The 19,492-nt window shown below is 35.4% G+C and overlaps 1 protein-coding gene across 1 annotated transcript in view; it reads right to left on the bottom strand.

The window, feature by feature from the left end:
• The window catches only part of SEMA5A (semaphorin 5A), a 1,142,184-nt gene that overhangs the window by 79,585 nt on the left and 1,043,107 nt on the right, over positions 1 to 19,492 (bottom strand). The window contains exons 20-21 of the mRNA XM_053715801.1: positions 3,787 to 4,012; positions 1,128 to 1,346 (exon numbers count right to left, since the gene is read on the bottom strand). Coding sequence (XP_053571776.1) covers positions 1,128 to 1,346; positions 3,787 to 4,012 — 445 coding nt within the window. The remainder of the gene's footprint in view (positions 1 to 1,127; positions 1,347 to 3,786; positions 4,013 to 19,492) is intronic.

Here is a 19,492-nt window from a genome sequence, read left to right as displayed (position 1 = left end):
AGTGATGAATCCAAATCCAATATTGGTCCAAACCGAATACCTGCATGGGAGAAATTCGGCCAAAACGAATGTTTGTAGAATTCGAAACAAATATTTCGGACAAAACTATTTTTTTGTTTGTGCACGTCTACTTTTCACTTTTTAAACAGACATCCCTGTCATGAATTTCTTTCTTATCGGGAGTTTTGTCCCTCTCCATGTTAGCCTTAGCAAGAAGTACTCAAACAATACTGTTGTCCTAAATTCAATTTAAATATATTTTTAAATCATGTTAAAACATTCTTAATTGCTGCGGTTTTGTATTCATGGTAGAAAAGTATAATGTCCCTTTCAAAATATCTTCAACTCACAATCGTTGCCTTCTACTGGTAAACATGTTGAGAAATGTTATTAAAGGGACAGTCTAGGCCAAAATAAACTTTCATGATTCAGATAGAGCATGTAATTTTAAACAATTTTCCAATTTACTTTTATCACCAATTTTGCTTTGTTCTCTTGGTATTCTTAGTTGAAAGCTTAACCTAGGAGGTTAATATGCTAATTTCTTAGACCTTGAAGGCCACCTCTTTTCAGAATGCATTTTAACAGTTTTTCACCACTAGAGGGTGTTAGTTCACGTATTTCGTATAGATAACACTGTGCTCGTGCACGTGAAGTTATCTGGGAGCAGGCACTGATTGGCTAAACTGCAAGTCTGTCAAAAGAACTGAAATAAAGGGGCAGTTTGCAGAGGCTTAGATACAAGATAATCACAGAGGTTAAAAGTATATTATTATAACTGTGTTGGTTATGCAAAACTGGGGAATGTGTAATAAAGGGATTATCTATCTTTTAAAACAATAACAATTCTTGTGTAGACTGTCCCTTTAAGACTAATATTTGTTTAACTGTATCTAGCTATATACTGCTATTTATTAAAAAAAAAACCTTTTATATCACTTCTGTTGTGGTTATTTTTATTATTAGTAGTAGTAGTACTACTAGTAGTAGTAGTAGCATTGTTATTTCATTATTGTTACTTTAAAAAGCACCAACTTTTTAAGAAGTTCAGTGGTACATTATATACATGGCACAAGGGTTGGAGACAATACATGTTTTAACAAAAAGATAATAGAACTTAAACTCACCTGGACAGGGCAATATATTGCATTCTTGATATTCAGTGGAGGGACCAAGACAAGGTACCCCTCCAAACTTTGGCTCTGGGTTATTACAAGCACGCTTCCGACTTCTAATACCCCTACTACAGTCACGGCTACATTGAGACCATGAAGTCCAGGCTGACCACCCTCCATTAATGGTATGTGACGAATAACGACCAGATCGGAGAAAGTCACTTGAAAGCCCTATTAAATGAAAACAAAAAATATATATGTTTTAAAAATAAAATTATTCAGAATATTTTTTTTTTTAAATTACATTTTATTCAGTCATACAGATACTTGATAATAAAAAAATGAGATAAAAGTAATATATTGGATTACACATTATTTTTCTTTTAATTTTCTTTAAAATGCAATTTAGTTATAAATTGGTTTTCAATGCATTGCATTATATGTTTCCATTCATCTCTGTTATGAAATACCTTTATGCATCAGAATAACCTTTTTTTCAAATTATTTTTCTTAAGCATATTTATCAATTGAAGTCTTCAAATTTGCTTCTTAAAGTGATTGTAAAGTTTAATAAATAAGTGCCCAGTATCTAAAACTAATCTTAAAAACAGGGGCAATTTCATTCGTTAAACTTTACAATGAAGCTGATTTTTAAAAATACTTACCTTTCTTTATGGAAAACAGACTGGCGATCCTGCGCCCGCATCTCCCGCTGTAGTTAGCACAACAATGACAAATCCAGCTTCCTCCAATCATTGCATGGCCCCACAAGCTGAATGCCAAAGTGGGCACACAATGATTGGAGGAAGCCAAATTCGTCATTGATCTGCTAACCACAGCAGGAGCTGCGGGCGGAGGATCGCCGGTCTGCTTTCCATAAGGAAAAGGTAAGTATTTTAAAAAGAAGCTTCAATGTAAAGTTAAATGAATGAAAGTGCCCCTATTTTTAAGATTAGTTTTAGATATTAGATACATAGCAGGGTTTAATATTGATAAGCAACCCATGTATATACTAATGGGCACCACCATGTTTGAACTAGTTTTCTATTTAACTATGTTTGTGTAAGCAAAGCTGTGGGGAAATACTTTTAGATAACGCCATGTTCCACAGCCTTGGACAGTCTTGTTTATTGCCTATTTTATATATGTACCTAATTGTCCACAGCAGGAAAGATAGATAAGGGAAAACTTAAAACAATAACTGTTTCCATTACTTTATAGAAATGCAGTGGAATTTAAAAAAAAAAACACACCCAAATTACAGGAAAAGGGGACAAATGTATAATTAAAAAATATATAGCAAAGTTTTATTATGTACACATAATTAAAATGTTATATTACAATCTCATAATATAAGTAAGTTATATTACATTTTTTTTTTTTTTTAACAATTCTTAATAAAATATTGTATAGGGGATTTTAAACAGTTTTTAATGTCCTTTAAGCCTTCCTTTTTGGTTTTAGTGCACTTTACTAAAAAAAACACACATGTAGTCTGCTGCTTTTCAGCCACAGTCTACTTGAAAATTGTTATTGTTTAAAAAGGACAAATAATACCTTTATTACCCATTCCCCAGTTTTGCATAACCAACAGTATTATATTTACATTTTACCTCTATGATTAGCTGTTACTAAGCCCCTGTAGACTGCCCCTTATCTCAGTGCTTTTTATAAACTTGCATTTTAGCCAATTAGAGCTGGTTCTTGTGTAACCATTATCTTTCTCCACTGGAGTGAGCACAATGTTATCTATATAACAAACATGAACTAGCACTGCCTGGTTGTTGTGTAATATTTAAAAATCAAATAAAAAGGACTGAGATAGGGGGCAGCTTGCAGGGGCTTAGAAACAGGCAAACCTAGAGGTTATAAAGTATATTAATATAACAATGTTGGTTATGCAAATCTATGGAAGTAAAGGTGTTATTTATTTTTTTAAAACAATTAAAACAATCAAGTGGACTGTACCTCTAATGTAATGCAATATAATCACAATTGTAGCCATCTTAAGTCTCATGTACACAATTAAAACATTAACATAAATAACTCTTGCTATATAAATATATATAGACAGTAAACTTAATTACTCCAAATGATTCCATGTGCGGCAGTTGCTCCTCTAACAGATTTTCATGTAAACAAGCAATTTTACAAATTCCCTTAAAGTGATATGCTAGACATACATAAGAATCTACTGCTGCAATTTCAGTATACTACAGAAAATTGTATCTACAGTAAAAACTGTTTGCAATACCAAAAGTTCACAATCCAAGGTCAGGCACTACAATATGTGTTATTTTAATCAACCTCTGGTCGACACAATTTAAATGTCATAATTATTTCTTGGCTAACAGAACACAGCTATGTTATTCCACTGTAAAGGTTTTATGTTAATTTGGGTGCAGAAAAGCTGTAGGTTTCCACGTCTTTGTCAAACTCAATTAAATCCAACAGCTTTGTGAAATGTAAAAAGTATACTGTATATTTTCTTAGGAATGGAGTTTGATTAGCTGAAGATTATGTTTCATCTTGCGGCTCTACTAAAAAGTCTTTTAAATAATGCATTTATTATGCAAGGTAAAATATATTCCATTGCCACGGTAACCAGTCTGAATACTATAGTAACATGTAGACAAGTTTATTAGTATAATTATAACAACAATCTGCTTACCATCTGTTGAACACCCGCTGGTTCCATCGCTTGAGCAGTATCTCATTTCAATCCTCTGTCGTCCAACTTCTAGAAGGTTGGGATCAGGAAGACGGGCTTTACAGGTGTACCTAAAACGCTGCTCATAATGGCCACCATTGTCTGATATATTGACTGGAGTCCATGGTGTCCATGGGGTGGTCTTTTTTAGTTCAGGGCAAGGATTTTGGTTACAAGATTGATGCTCCTGCAATGTAAGTATTGGTAAAATATAACATATTAATACACATAATTGCAGATGCTGTTGGATAATATATTATTAGAATAACTAAACACAAAATTAAAACTCAACACATTTAAAAATTAAATTGCAAAAAAATTATATCCATGCTACAGTTTAAGTCCCCATCAAAACTACATTTAACTCTGCACTAACCACCAGTATGATGTATGCAGACAGAAATAGAAAAACATTATTTATGCTTACCTGATAAATTCATTTATTTCATGGTGGTGAGAGTCCACAATCCATTACATATGGGAATTACTTCTCTACCACCAGGTGGAGACAAAGTTACCCAAACCCTCCCACCTCACACATACCTTAGTCTAACGGAAATTAATTTGCAATCTGTGGAAGTCCACAAGCAGTAACATAAAGGGAGGGATTGAAACAGCTTTTTTCCCTGAGAAAATAAATCCACAACCCAAAGAAAGAAATTCTCATAATGAACTCAAAAAACAGGCATAATCATTAAACTGAGACAACTGCCTGAAGGACGTTTCTACCAAAGGCTGCTTCAGAGGAACCAAAACATCAAAATCATAAAATTTAGTATAGGTATGCAAAGAAGACTAAGTGGCTGCCTTGCAAATTTGATAAACTGAAGCCTCATTATTGAAAGCCCAAGAAATGGAAACTGATCTAGTAGTATGAGCTGTAATCTGCTGTGGAAAATGATGACCTGCCTCCAAATAATCTCTGTGAATCAAAAGTTTCAATCAATAGGCTTAAGAAAAAGCAGAGGCCTTCTGACCTTTCCTAGAACAAATTTGACTGAAATCCTTAGTAGCATCAACATAATATTTCAATGCCCGAACAACATCCAGAAACTGCAAACATCTTTCAGAATCATTTTTAGGATTTGGAAACAAAGAGGGAAGAACAATATCCCTACTAAAGTTATATAAGGAAACAACTTTAGACAAAAAATTAAATGTAGTCTGCAAAACAGCCTTATCCTGATGAAAAAAATCAGATAAGGAGACTCACAGGACAGAGCAGACAATTCAAAAACTCTTTTAGCAGAAGATATAGCCAGAAGAAATAACACTTTCCATGAAAGTAGTTTAATGCCCAATGTATGCATAGGCTCAAAAGGAGGAGCTTGCAAAATCCTTAACACTAGGTTAAAGAGACAGTATACACCAATTTTCATATAACTGCATGTAATAGACACTACTATAAAGATTAATATGCGCAGATACTGATAAAAAAAATCCAGTATAAAACCGTTTAAAACTTACCTTAGAAGCTTCCAGTTTAGCTCTGTTTAAAAGGTTACTGGAACACCCACTACAATTGGGAAGTTGCAAACACTCCTCCCTTGCCCTTCCTTTGCATATGAAAAGACCCTTTACACAAACAGAAGCAAACTGGAGTAGGTATACCTCGGTATTCTCCTAAAACTTTGGGCTTGGTTAGGAGTCTGAAAATTAAAGCAATGTTATTTAATAATAAGCAAAACTATCCATTTAAAAAAAAAAAAAACCTGTATGGGCTATATAAATGGATCATCTACAAAACATTTATGCAAGGAAAAATCTAGTGTATAATGTCCCTTTAAAACTGAAAAAAAACAATGAACATCAGAAAGACTTACAATCTTCCTGTGAAACAAAACCTAGAGAGCAGAAATCTGCCCTTTCAGGGAGTTGGCAGGTAAACCCTTATCCAAATCATCCTACAAAAAAATTGAAAAATCATAGTGTCATGATACACTCATGATGAGTAGTTAATACCTGGATTAGCTACCCAGCAGAGGTGGTATTGTGGTCTCAGCATTGCCAGGTTAATCAGCTCTACAGCTCTTTCTTTGTGTAAAATCTGTGTTTGTTCAGGAATGCTGTGGTCTTAAGACCCCCCCCCCCCCGCCTGGTGCCTGCTATATCTCTTGTACCATGGTTTGCCTTGCAAGAAATATTTTAGATGATCTTAAATTAACACAAGGGCTGCGGTCTTGACAAGACAAAGGGAAGACTGAGTTATAATTGAATTGAACAGAAAAAGTAGTCAGAACTTGCCTGGGACCAAAAGAAGTAACACCTGAAAGAGGTTCTCACACAGACCTACTTAAGACTTGATGATAAGTATAGGTTTTTTGTTTTATTGTGTCTCAATTTATTTTTAAGAACTGTATCTCTGCATGTATTGTTTATTTTTGAATGTCTTCTGTTTTTGTAATTTGGCACTATGTAACCTGTATTTTGTTGTTTGTTATTAAACATATAGAAAATCTAATTCTGTCTTTTGGCTCTAATATCGGAATTCACACTCTGAAGAGACAAGGTTAAATACATGTTACCTTATTGTTAGAGTTATTAGGTTTCCAGGCGACCTTATTCAAAACTCTTGGTGTTGGCAGCAGTAGTAAGCTGGGGTTGTGTAGGCAGGATTTGGTGGTTAGTTGGTGTCTCTTTAGGTCCTTTGTAGAGTTAAAGGTAAGGGAACCAGTGGCTTAGTGCTATTAACCTCTTCATGCCCACACCCTCCCCATAGTGATGTCTGATGAAAGGCTTAATCGTCACACCTAGGGATTCTAAATGAATGCCAGGAAAAATGATGGTCTATACACTAATAAATGTAAGTTTTCAAAGCTTGGCAGTAAATCTTCCTAGAAACAGGTTTAGGAGACTGAATGGGAGTGCCATCTGAGAAATCTCTATGTCTCAGAACTAAGCGTGCAATTTCAATGCCATCATGTTTAGAGACTTTAGATCTGGATGGAAGAAAGGAACTTGTGATAGAAGGTCTGACGGCAGATGAAGAAGCCAAGGAGGGCAATTGGACATTAGAACCAGATCAGCATACCAAATCCTGTGAGGCCACACTGGGGCAATCAGGATTACAAATTACTTCTCTAGCTTCATCTTAAAAATCACTCTGGAAAGAAGAACCATAGGAGGAAACAGATAAGCAGGCTGAAATGACCAAGGAACTAATAGAGCACTCCCCACCTCTGCCTGAGGATCCCTGGGCCTCACAAAGTATTTGAGAAGTTTGTTTTTCAAAGGAGAGACCATCAGATCTATTTCTGGTAGGGCCCAAAAATCCACAATCAAATAGAACACATATTGATGAAGAGATCACTCCCCTGGATGTAGAGACTGAAAGCTGAGTCAGCCTGTTTCTCAATTGTTCACTCCTGGGATGTGAATCACAGAGATTAGGCAAGAATAGTCTTTTGCCAAGAGAGAATTTGAGACACCTCCATCATAGCCAGGGAACTGTGAGTTCCCCCCTGATGATTGACATAAGCTACTGCTTTAACATTGTCTTTCTGGAAATGGAGATAAGAGTCCCTTTTCAACAGAAGCCAAGCTTGAAGGGAGACCCAGAATATTGATTGGTAACCTCGCCTCCCGATGATAACAAACTCCCTGTCAGAGCCCTCAAACAGCTCCACAACCTGAAAGACTTGCATCTGTGGTTATCACAGATCAGGTAGGAAGAGCAAAAGAAGCCCCTGAATAATAAACATATCAGTCACTAAGTCAGAGACTGGTTTGTGCTTGAATCTAAGAATATCTTTTGAGATAGTTGGGTATAATCCCTGCACCATTGATGCAGCATACAAAACTTAAGTGCTTCTGAAACCAATTCCGTATCCCTGAGAAATAATATTCTGAACCCATGGATCTGGGACAGACTGAACCCAAGCCTCCTGAAAGAAATGTAATCTACCCCCTACCAAAACTACTAGATTGGGGGACCCTAACTTTATGTGGTTTTGGAGGCGGGAACAGATTTCTTACCCTGTTTGGACTTGTGCCAATTAGCTTAGGTCTCCAGAATGAACCAGAGGAACTTTGCTTTTGAAAAGAGGAGTCAGTTTTCTGTTCCTGATTCTGAGGAAAGGAACAAAAATTATTAGGAACTTTAGATTTTCCTTAAGACTTCCTGTTATGGGGAAGAAATGCTCCTAGTAATAGTAGAAGTAATGGAATCTAAGTCATGCCCAAATAACTTATTTCCTTGGAAGGAGAAGGACAATAATCTAGATTTAGACACCATATTAGCATTCAAGGATTTAAGCCACTGGACCCTCCTGGTAAGAATAGCTAAATATATGCCTTTGACATTGATTTTAATAATATAAAACACAGTATCACAAATTAAAGAATTTGCACTCTGAAGCAAACAATAGATTAGAACTAACAGGGCCATCATAAAACTGCTGTGAAAGACCAGACAAATAGAAAGTAGAAGCAGAAGCTACATCAGCAATGGAAATAGTTGGCCTAAGAACATAACCAGTAAGTAGAAAAGCCCATCTAAGGAAGGATTCTAACTTTCTGTCTAAAAGGTCCTTAAAAGAAGTACTGTCTTCTAAAGGAATAGTAGTACATTTGGCTAAAGTGGAAATGGCCCCATCCACTTTTCAAACTGTTTCCCATAACTCTAGATTAGCAGCAGGTAAAGAATATAACTTTTTAAACCTTGCAGAACGATTAAAAGGCACACCTGGCTTAGACCATTCCCTATCATTTCAGAGACAGCATCATGCACAGGGAAAACCTCAGGGAGAGTAAAAACAATTTTAAACATTGAATTTAAATGATTACAAGGTTTACCATCAGAAGAATGAGGATCGTCAACCCCTAAGGTGACTAAGACCTCTTTTAAAAGAGAACAAATATGTTCAACTTTATATAAAAAGGAGATTTATCAGGTTCTACATCAGATGATGGATCCTTTTTCCCAGAGGAAACCTCACCATCTGAAGATACAGCAGTATCCCCTGTATCAGGGCACATAGCAGTAGTAGGAGGGTAAGTTTCAACTAACTATTTACGCATGTTTGAAGGCAGGAAAGCAGTCAATGCCTTAGAGACAGCTGTGTTAATAAACAATTTCATGGCCGTAGGCACTCCGTCAGCATCATCCTGTAATGAAAAGATAGTAGGTGCAATATAACCCAGAGAAACATTAGATTGGTCAGTATGCATTAACAAATCCAAACATGTTTTGGATAGCTTTCCATTAAGAAAGTTTTGAAACCAGATTTTTTTTATCATTAAGAATTCTTAATTAATTAAATATATACCATTATTCAGGATTTAATTTTATATTTAACATACAAGAGCAGGGGAAGGCACTGCACAAAATGTTTTTCTGCAATGACAACTGCAGGCATCAGTTAAACAGTGTTTGCTGCTCACTCACAGCAAAGATGGCTGAACAGGTTCCATAGCTGGGAACATTATCTGTTCATTTAATGTTAAATGAGACCCTATGTATATTATCTTTATTTTTTAATGCATTTACGAGGAAAAACACACCATTAAAAACTCATAAACTGTTATGTCACAGTTGCACAGCATTTTAAGAAAGTTTTGCTTCAGGGCCATCCTTTCAAAACATAAAAGATCTAGACATACTTTTATATAATAATATCCTCTCAAAGAAAAACACACTCATGTGACTTTTTTTTTGTAAAAGAAACGTCAAATATGTCATCCAAAATCAACTTTTGTTTGGTACTCGTCTGCCAGGAGAGAAATCATATTTTTCAGATAATTAAACCATTTGAATCCAATTGATGGTGGATCACAACACAGTGAATCTCATTACAGACATAAATCTAAAAGACAAGCAAATTTCAGTGATATCCCCAGTGTGTTTGGAATATAATTTCTTACAGGGGATAATTCATCTTCTGACATTTTGACTGATGATGTCAGTCCTTATATAAATCTAGAAGTTACTAAACTTGAAACCTTAGTTAAGGGATGTACAGAATAATTTTTACTCTCACACTCATAAACATTTGTATGAGGTATGACATATATTTTGCCTTTTTGAATTGCATAGTCACAAACAACTGCAATAAACTACAACAGCACAGTGAAACATAAAGTGACCTTTAAATCACAAAACATGTTATATTGTTAAAATATTAAAAAAGAAAAACACACAGCTGAAATAACCATAATGGGAAACATTTAGCACTATGATGATATACCTATTATAAATGTATAATCACAGAATATAGCATTATAAACTGAATACATTTCCATTTTCTGACATAAAGGATCTCTGGGCATCGTACCACAGTTAAATTAGAAAATAAGCTTGCATGCTTTAAGGCAGGGAAGAAGGACAACTCATAAATTAAATGATGGTTCAGAAAGTAAACATCTGAATGTACTTTATTATTCATAGCAGCTGCGACTTCTTCGGTACAATAGTAGCCTCGCTGTAAAACAATATCTCAACCAGACTCAACGTCTTCTGTATAACAATAGCCATTTAGTATCACATAATCTGTAAGCAGACAACACCCTCTGTATAACAATACCTACTCTACATTACCTATAAGCAGACTCCACCCTCTCTGTACAACAATAGTCACTTTACATCACATTACCTATAAGCAGACTCCACCCCCTCTGTACAACAATAGCCACTTTACATCACATTACCTATAAGCAGACTCCACCCCCTCTGTACAACAATTGTCACTTTACATCACTTTATCGATAAGCAGACTCCACCCCCTCTGTACAACAATAGCCAGTTTACATCACATTACCGATAAGTAGACTAAACCCTCTCTGTACAACAATAGCCACTTTACATCACATTACCGACAAGCAGACTCAACCCCCTCTGTACAACAATAGCCACTTTACATCACATTGCATATAAGCAGACTCAATCCCCTCTGTACAACAATAGCCACTTTACATCACATTGCATATAAGCAGACTCAATCCCCTCTGTACAACAATAGCCACTTTACATCACATTACCAATAAGCACACTCAACCCCCTCTGTACAACAATAGTCACTTTACATCACATTACCGATAAGCAGAATCAACCCCCTCTGTACAACAATAGCCACTTTACATCATATTACATATAAGCAGACTCAACCCTCTCTGTACAACAATAGTCACTTTACATCACATTACCTATAAGCAGACTCAGCCCCCTCTTTACAACAATAGCCACTTTACATCACATTACCGACAAGCAGACTCAACCCCCTCTGTACAACAATAGCCACTTTACATCACATTGCATATAAGCAGACTCAATCCCCTCTGTACAACAATAGCCACTTTACATCACATTACCGATAAGCACACTCAACCCCCTCTGTACAACAATAGTCACTTTACATCACATTACCGATAAGCAGAATCAACCCCCTCTGTACAACAATAGCCACTTTACATCATATTACATATAAGCAGACTCAACCCTCTCTGTACAACAATAGTCACTTTACATCACATTACCTATAAGCAGACTCAACCCCCTCTGTACAATAGCCACTTTACATCACATTACCGATAAGCAGACTCAGCCCCCTCTTTACAACAATAGCCACTTTACATCACATTACATATAAGCAGAATCAATCCCTTCTGTACAACAATAGCCACTTTACATCACATTACATATAAGCAGAATCAACCCCCTCTGTACAACAATAGCCACTTTACATCACATTACATATAAGCAGAATCAATCCCTTCTGTACAACAATAGCCACTTTACATCACATTACCTATAAGCAGACTGAACCCCCTCTGTACAACAATAGCCACTTTACATCACATTACCTATAAGCAGACTCCACCCCCTCTGTACAACAATAGTCATTTTACATCACATTACATATAAGCAGAATCAACCCCCTCTGTACAACAATAGCCACTTTACATCACATTACCTATAAGCAAACGCAGCCCCATCTGTACAACAATAGCCACTCTACATCAAATGACCTATATGCTGACTTTACCCCCTTCTGAATAAGAATAGTCATTCTATAACATCAGCTATAAGCAGACTCAACACCGTCTGTAAAACAATAGCCAATCTGTATCACAACATCTCAACCAGGCAGACTCAACATCTTCTGTACAACAATAGCCACTCTGTATAACATCATCTCAAACAGGCAGACCCTACCCCTTTTGTATAACAATAGCCATTAAGTATCACATAATCTATAAGCAGACTCAACACCCTCTGTAAATTGCCATTCTGTATCAGACATCATCTATAAACAGACTCAAAATCCCTATAAATAGCCATTCTATATCACATTATCTATAAGCAGACTCCACTCCTTTTGTATAACATAACCATTCAGTATCACATCTTCTATAAGTAGATTCAATTCCCTCTGTACAATAATAGCCACTCTACATCACATCATCTATAAGCAGACTCAACCCCCTTTGTATGACAATAGCCATCCTGTATCACATCTATATGCAGACTCAATGCCTTATGTACAACAATAGCCCCTCCATATCACATCATCTATAAGCAGACTCAACGCCCTCGGTACATTACTAGCTGCTATGCATCACATCCTCTTTAAGCAGACTCAACCCCCTCTGTATAACAATAGCCACCCTGTATCACATCATCTATAAGCAAATTCAACCACCTCGCTATAGCAACAGCACATGCTACATCATATATGCCATATCTTTAAAAAAAATCATAAAATAGTTTTAATTGTTTTTACCAACATTGTTATGGTTTGTACTTGCCATTGATTTTTGTTTTTATGGATTCTGATTCACTGCTGAGAGGCTGTGAGATCCTTGACTGTGAATACAACACCTGGAGGTGCTTTGCAAATGTGAGAGTCCCATTTTTATTTATTCTATCACCATTTTTAAGACTTTACTAGACCATGTGGCCCCCTTGTGTTTATTGGATTTCAGACAATATATGCCATATGTTCCCCATAGCAATAAGTAACTCACATTTTCAAAACAGAGCAGTTCTATTTTTCACTTATTGTAGCAAATTAGTAGGAATAAAATATTACATCTTACAAAACTTATTACATTTTTAAAACTAAGAATACAATTGTATTAGAGTGGGTAACTTAACTTATCTGACAAACTTGGCAATATATGCCAATTTTATTTTATTTTACCGATGGCCAAATAATTTTAGTGAGCTGGGGGGAAAGTTCTCTTTTGAAACTGGATCCTTGCTCCATTTGTGTGCTGTAATGAGGATGCTGTGTCACTTTTAGAGTCCTGAAACAAAAAAGTCACCTAATGGATAGGCAATTGCTATTTCTATAGCAATCACCTGCTACTTAGAGGGACAAGAGCCCCTTCCTTTGAAATAAAGAAATCCCTGGGGGACTCCACTGATTACCTTTGTCTAATCTGAGTATGGTCCATTTACTACTACTCATTGCTCCTGAGCCTTTTATCCAGTTATATATCTATGAGCTAACATTTTCAGCTATTCCCAGTCCCTTAATTTTGTACATTAACCTCTCAAGTGGCACTGTATCAAATCCAAGTACATCACATCAACTGATTCCCCTTTATCTATATTTTTACTTACTTCCTTATATAATCTAATTAGATTGACATGAACTATTTCTCATAAAACCATGCTGATTTGAAATCATAATCTTGTTTACAGGAATATACTCATCAATATAATCCTTTATAATCCCTTCAATATCTTCCCCACTATTGATGCAAGACTAACTGGTCTTAAGCTTCCTGGATCAACCCTGCTTCCCTTTTTAAAGAGTGGCACCACATCAGCTTAATGCCAGTCCTGGGGTACAATGCATGAGGTTAATGAGTCTTGAAAAATTAAGAGTAGCGGTTTGTCTATAGCAATGCTAAATTCCCCTAAAACCCTTGAGTGTATTCCATCTGGGCCTGGAGTTTTATTTACCTTAATATTATCTAGTTTTTCCTGATATCCTGGAGATAGCCCAGTTAATAGTATGGGATTGTATGTTCTAGTTTGTTTTAAAGCTTCTCCCATTAGTTCCTTTATTGTGTATACTGAAGAAAATATATGGTTTAGTACCTCAGCCTTCTCCCTGTCATTGTTAATCATGCTACCCTTCATGTTCCACTTCCTAGTAATATTTTTTTTAGGATTTTTTTCTCACTAATCCTTATTTCAACCCACAGGGTCTCTACATTTTCACCTGTATTATCACTTGTGTTTTAAGAGGAACAGTGATGCATTTAAAAGCCTCTTCCATGTGAAGTGGTTATGGTGATTAAAAGAGCAGATTCCTCTTTCAAATGAGGCATCATATGCCCCTGTAGATAAAACAAGAAAGAGATATGAATTTGCAATAGATTATCCCCGTCATGGAGAGTAATCTCTGTTGTCCTTTGGTGTTAGTGATCACAGTTCCCCAAGATGAACACAAGCATTCCAATTTTCACTTCAGCCTTCTAGGTGTTGGTGGCAGGGCCTTTCAAAATCCTTTACCCTTACCAACATCTCATATTAAAATACTTTATAACGTTTAAACCTTTACATTTTTGCCTGTTTGTAAGCCACTACAGACTGCCTCTTATCTCATTAATTTTTATTAGCTTTTCACAGCAAAACATTGCTAATCCATGTGTGCTATATAGATAACATTGTGCTCACTCCCATAGAGTTGTGCAGGACCCAACACTAATTGGCTAAACAGCAAGTCTGTAAATAGCCCTGAGATAACGGGGCTGTCTGTAGAGCCTTAGACACAAGGTAATCACAGAGGTAAAAAGCATATTAATATAATTGTCTTGGTTGTGCAAAACTGGGGAATAGGTAATAAAGGGAGTATTTTTTAAAACAATAACAATTTTAGAGTAGACTGTCCCTTTAATACACATCACCAATACTGTAAGAATCTTTGAGCACACCTTGATATGTCCCTACCTCAAGTAACAAAACAGATTGTGTAGAATTTAGCTTTGTAGAACATAACAAACATTACAGAGCACATTTTGCAGTCTGGGGTGCCTCTCTGCTGTAACTAAATACTTTAGGTTATAAAATAAATAATACACATGAGATAAAATATATCAAAACATAAAGGCTATTCAAATCTTAAAGGCACAACATACTGTAAAGGTTTCCTAAAAATGTATGGTTGGGAATACATTCATCTGCTGGAGTGTATTAAATTATTTACCTTTAATTTGCCATTTGAAATAGCTGATTTTGAAAATAATAATAATACTGCAGTAATGGTATAAAAAAGCTATGCAAATAGCGTTGGAGAGATAGGTACTAAAACAATTATTTTCAATTATTCTCTGAAAGGCCCGATGATCTAAAGTTCTCCTCTCAAACAAGATGATCTAAGAATTTTCATCAGTACGGCAAGGTCCTTCAAAATAAATAAATAAACAAACTTTTACTTTAAGAGACCTTGGGAGATGTTTATCTAACTATGTAGGGTTCTGAATGAAAAGGAGAGGTTCATAATTATCATAAAGTTTTTGACCATTGGGCCCCAAGTACTGGGTTTTGTGTACACATACAGAGATAAGATAATTAAGCCATGCAAGCTCTACTCATTTTAATGGGTTGTGGTTTCAAAAAACCCTTTGAGTGAACAAATATGGATCGCTGCTCTCCATGCAAGCTCTACTCATTTTAATGGGTTGTGGTTTCAAAGAGCAAAAATATATATGTCATATAAAATAATAAACCTAAAGAAGCAATATTCCATATGTTTTATGGAATAAAAGGTCATTGGAAACACATTAAGAGGAAACCAATTTTACAGTCCCCTGTCTATTTAACTGGCTCTAGCAGACAGTACTGAGTAATGAACTTAGAGCAATACATCCAGTATAGAAGTAACTTTAATAACACAATGTTTCATGACACATTAAAGGGACAATATAATATAGAATTGCCACATGGCCCAATATTGTAGTTTCCAAATTTATGTAGATTTTACTATATAGTTGAACTCACATGTATTGGAGCACCTCAATTGGTGCAAATGACACAGTCTGGGATCTATAACAGTCACCCAGCAGACCGGCCTCTCGAGTTGTTCAGGGTCTGTGTAAAATAGAAAACACAAAAAAGCCTATATGGCCTAGTATTGTATGACTAGAGTGATTTCACACCAGATAGTAGTATAAGATTTTGAACTCACATTTGGTGAAGCATCCCCAATGATGCTATAGAGACAAGCTGGGATTAATTCAGTCACCCAACAGACTTAGCTCGTGGCATACAGCATGCAATAGTCCTCTCAGTGGTCTTTAGGTCAGTGATATCCTCAGATAAAAACCAGTTCATAGGCAGCAAGTGTTTATAGTAAAAGTTAAAATCACTTTAATAAAATAATATTAAATTGCGACTCGTTTCTCAGTCTCAGACTGTTTCCTCAGGCTTCACCAAATGTGAGTTCAAAATCTTATACTACTATCTGGTGTGAAATCACTCTAGTCATACAATACTAGGCCATATAGGCTTTTTTGTGTTTTCTATTTTACACAGACCCTGAACAACTCGAGAGGCCGGTCTGCTGGGTGACTGTTATAGATCCCAGACTGTGTCATTTGCACCAATTGAGGTGCTCCAATACATGTGAGTTCAACTATATAGTAAAATCTACATAAATTTGGAAACTACAATATTGGGCCATGTGGCGCATCTGTCTCTGTTTGATATTTTAGATTGCTTAATTGGATCCTGGTCTGGACCACTACAGATTGCTGCCTTGGTATTCTACTATCAAGACCTTTATAAAGGACAATATAGTGATCATTGTCACCCATTAACCACTATCTTTGAGTGAGATATAACTATCCTATTAACATTGTGATTATCAAATTGTTTAGGCTAACATCTATTTACTCTGTTCACAACGTATATACTAGTTTTGAGTGAGATACAACTGTCCTATTAACATTGTGATTATCAAATTGTATAGGTTAACATCTATTTACTCTGTCCACAACATATATACTAGTTACTACTGAATCAGTGTATCATCATTTATACTGAAAAGTGCATTTCTATTGGTAACATATAAGCTACCTCATATACTACATATTACCATTTATAGATACTCTCAAGGGCGCCCCCTTTTCTTTTGTTGTAATAATATAGAATTATTTTCCCTTAATGTGTTTCCAATTACTTTTCTTTACCAGCTGCAGAGTATAAAATGTATGAGATTTGCTTTTTTAAGGCTTATTTGTGTATATGAATTAGCTGATTTTGTGTTTTGAAGCCACAACCTAATAAAATGGGTTGAGCTTGTAGGTATAATCAGATATCATTACTTTATCACATTGTGTACATATACCTACTTCTTTATCTTATATCTGTCCATAAACCAATCACCAATACTTGGAGAGAATAATGGAAAATTAACATTGTATTACCTTATCTCTTCTAAAACCCACTGGGAGTATAATTTCTTCTGCTGGCTGTGTTAACACAGCTTGGCCTTGAGGCCAAAAACTTTCAAGATGGGTGGGGATATCACAGGCTAAATAAACTAATTCAAATGCCAATATAAGGGCAATGGAAATACTTGTCAATTTAATACACTCCAGCAGGTAAAGTGGATCATTGGGAACAAATTAAAGGGGAGACATTTTTTGAGTAAACTGTCCCTTTAAGTGAAAATAGAATGCATATATACATCATAAATAGCAAGGCATTCTTTGACACCAGGCATTAGATTATTTGGTGGGAATATTTATTTTATCAAACTGATCACTAAAACATAATAAAAAAACAGATGTAAAGTATTTTAGTGTTAGTGTTTTTATACATGAAAATGTCTATTCTCCATAACATTTTAATCCTTGTCTTCATTATAAATGGATCTACCACATATAATATTTACTATCCATAAATGAGTACTAATGGATATATTTTGGTACACTGTTCTGTTTTCTGACTATAATTATAATAAATCAGTATGCAAAATATGTTTACTAACTAACTCTCATTGTACTCCAGAAAATAATAGATTATTTTAGTCAATTTTGTTTTTTGCTTTTATGTGAATTAGAAATATGTAATGGTAAGGAATGTGCTACAATTTAACAGATTCATTTTCTCTGTTTATAAATTTTGCATATTTATTAAATTACAATATGCATTAATTGTATGAGCAGTTGAAATAAGTCCCAGGAAAAATAATACGCCTCTAGAGATTTTTTTTTTTAAAATCTTATTTTGAAACCTACTCGTTTTTCATTATCTCCTTCCTTAGACACAGAGAGCCTGATTGTATTTTCTAACTACTCTTTTCCTTAATCCTGCCTTGTAAATAGAAACTTACAGCAATGGATCTCCAAGTCTTGACAGCTGTGTTTTGTTTTATAAGAAGTCACATATCTCATTTAAAAGGGACAGTAAACACCTTGTAATTATAAGACATTTCTGTTGTGATGCTGTAGAGCAACAAATCAGCCAAATCTAAATGTCATTAAAACAAAATAACATTCTTTTTACTGCAATTGTTTATCAATGGCAAACCTCCAAGCACCATTTGCCTTATTTAGAGAAGCCAATCTGGGCTTCAGTCTGCAGACAACAAAGCTTGCTATGGTCACAACATTTATAAAAATTGCATTATTTAGCAGTTGTTAGCAGCTAAAACCAGTTAGGGAGAAATATGTAGCAGGGTTAGTCTTGATAAGTCAGCAGGGTGCATTTCAAGTAATGAAAATCATAAAATTCACAATTTTCAGAGCTAAAATTAAAAGAATAGGGGACGCATGTGGCAAAGTAATTTAATTACACATAACTAAACATTTTACATACAACTCTAAGGTTTTTATTATCTTTAACCCTTTCCCGTCCTACATCGGAATATATCCGACAAAGTGTTTTACCCATTGTGGTCCAATGTCGGATATATTCCGACATGTTCCCTCTAAGGTGCGCAACTGCACACCTTCCCTCTCAGTGTAGCGGTGACAGTTCTGCTCTTGGACGATTGTCACGCCCCTTATACACGCACATTAGATGCTAGAGTTATGGTGTACAGTGTGCACACAGCATTATACACACCTTTTTGCATACGTAGTCTGTCATGTGGCCGCGCCCCCGTTTGAAGGCAGGAGTGTCAGCATTTGGTGCTTCAATCAGCTATTCAGCTAAGCATGCTATCACATTGAATGTTTTTTTTTTTTTTTTTTTTAATAAGACCTGCTGGCGAATTTATTGAAAATGTATAGGATTGGAAAGGGTTAACTCTCCTAATTCCAAAACACATTTAATTTAGAGGTTCTCCATAAATCTGCTGCATTTTGGCGATCTTATTATGTTCCCTTAAAATAAAAAAAGCGGAAAAATGAATGAACATTATAGAAGCTTGATAAATTCTTAATAAATAAATTGATACATTCCCACACCAATGCTATCAAGTCATTTTATTTATCATTGAAGCTCATTTTCCTCAAACTTCAAATGAAATATCTGTTTGTTTCTTTTTCATCATTTTCCTTGTCATCTTGACCACATTACCTGTAACTTCAATAAATCACTCACCGTCACCATAATCAAATGTCTTACATAAACCTTTATATAATTTCTTAGCTATATTTTCCCCAATTTTTTTTTTCATCACGAAGCCTGGAAGGTCTTAATTGGCCTGTCCTTTCTACTTTCTCACAACATACTTTATCTTCAGAAAGGGGCAATTCAGTATGCTCT

Source organism: Bombina bombina, chromosome 5, assembly GCF_027579735.1.
Source record: "Bombina bombina isolate aBomBom1 chromosome 5, aBomBom1.pri, whole genome shotgun sequence".
Lineage (NCBI taxonomy): Eukaryota > Metazoa > Chordata > Amphibia > Anura > Bombinatoridae > Bombina > Bombina bombina.
The sequence above is the reverse complement of the archived record's forward strand: the minus strand, read 5'-3'. Positions and strand labels throughout refer to the sequence as shown.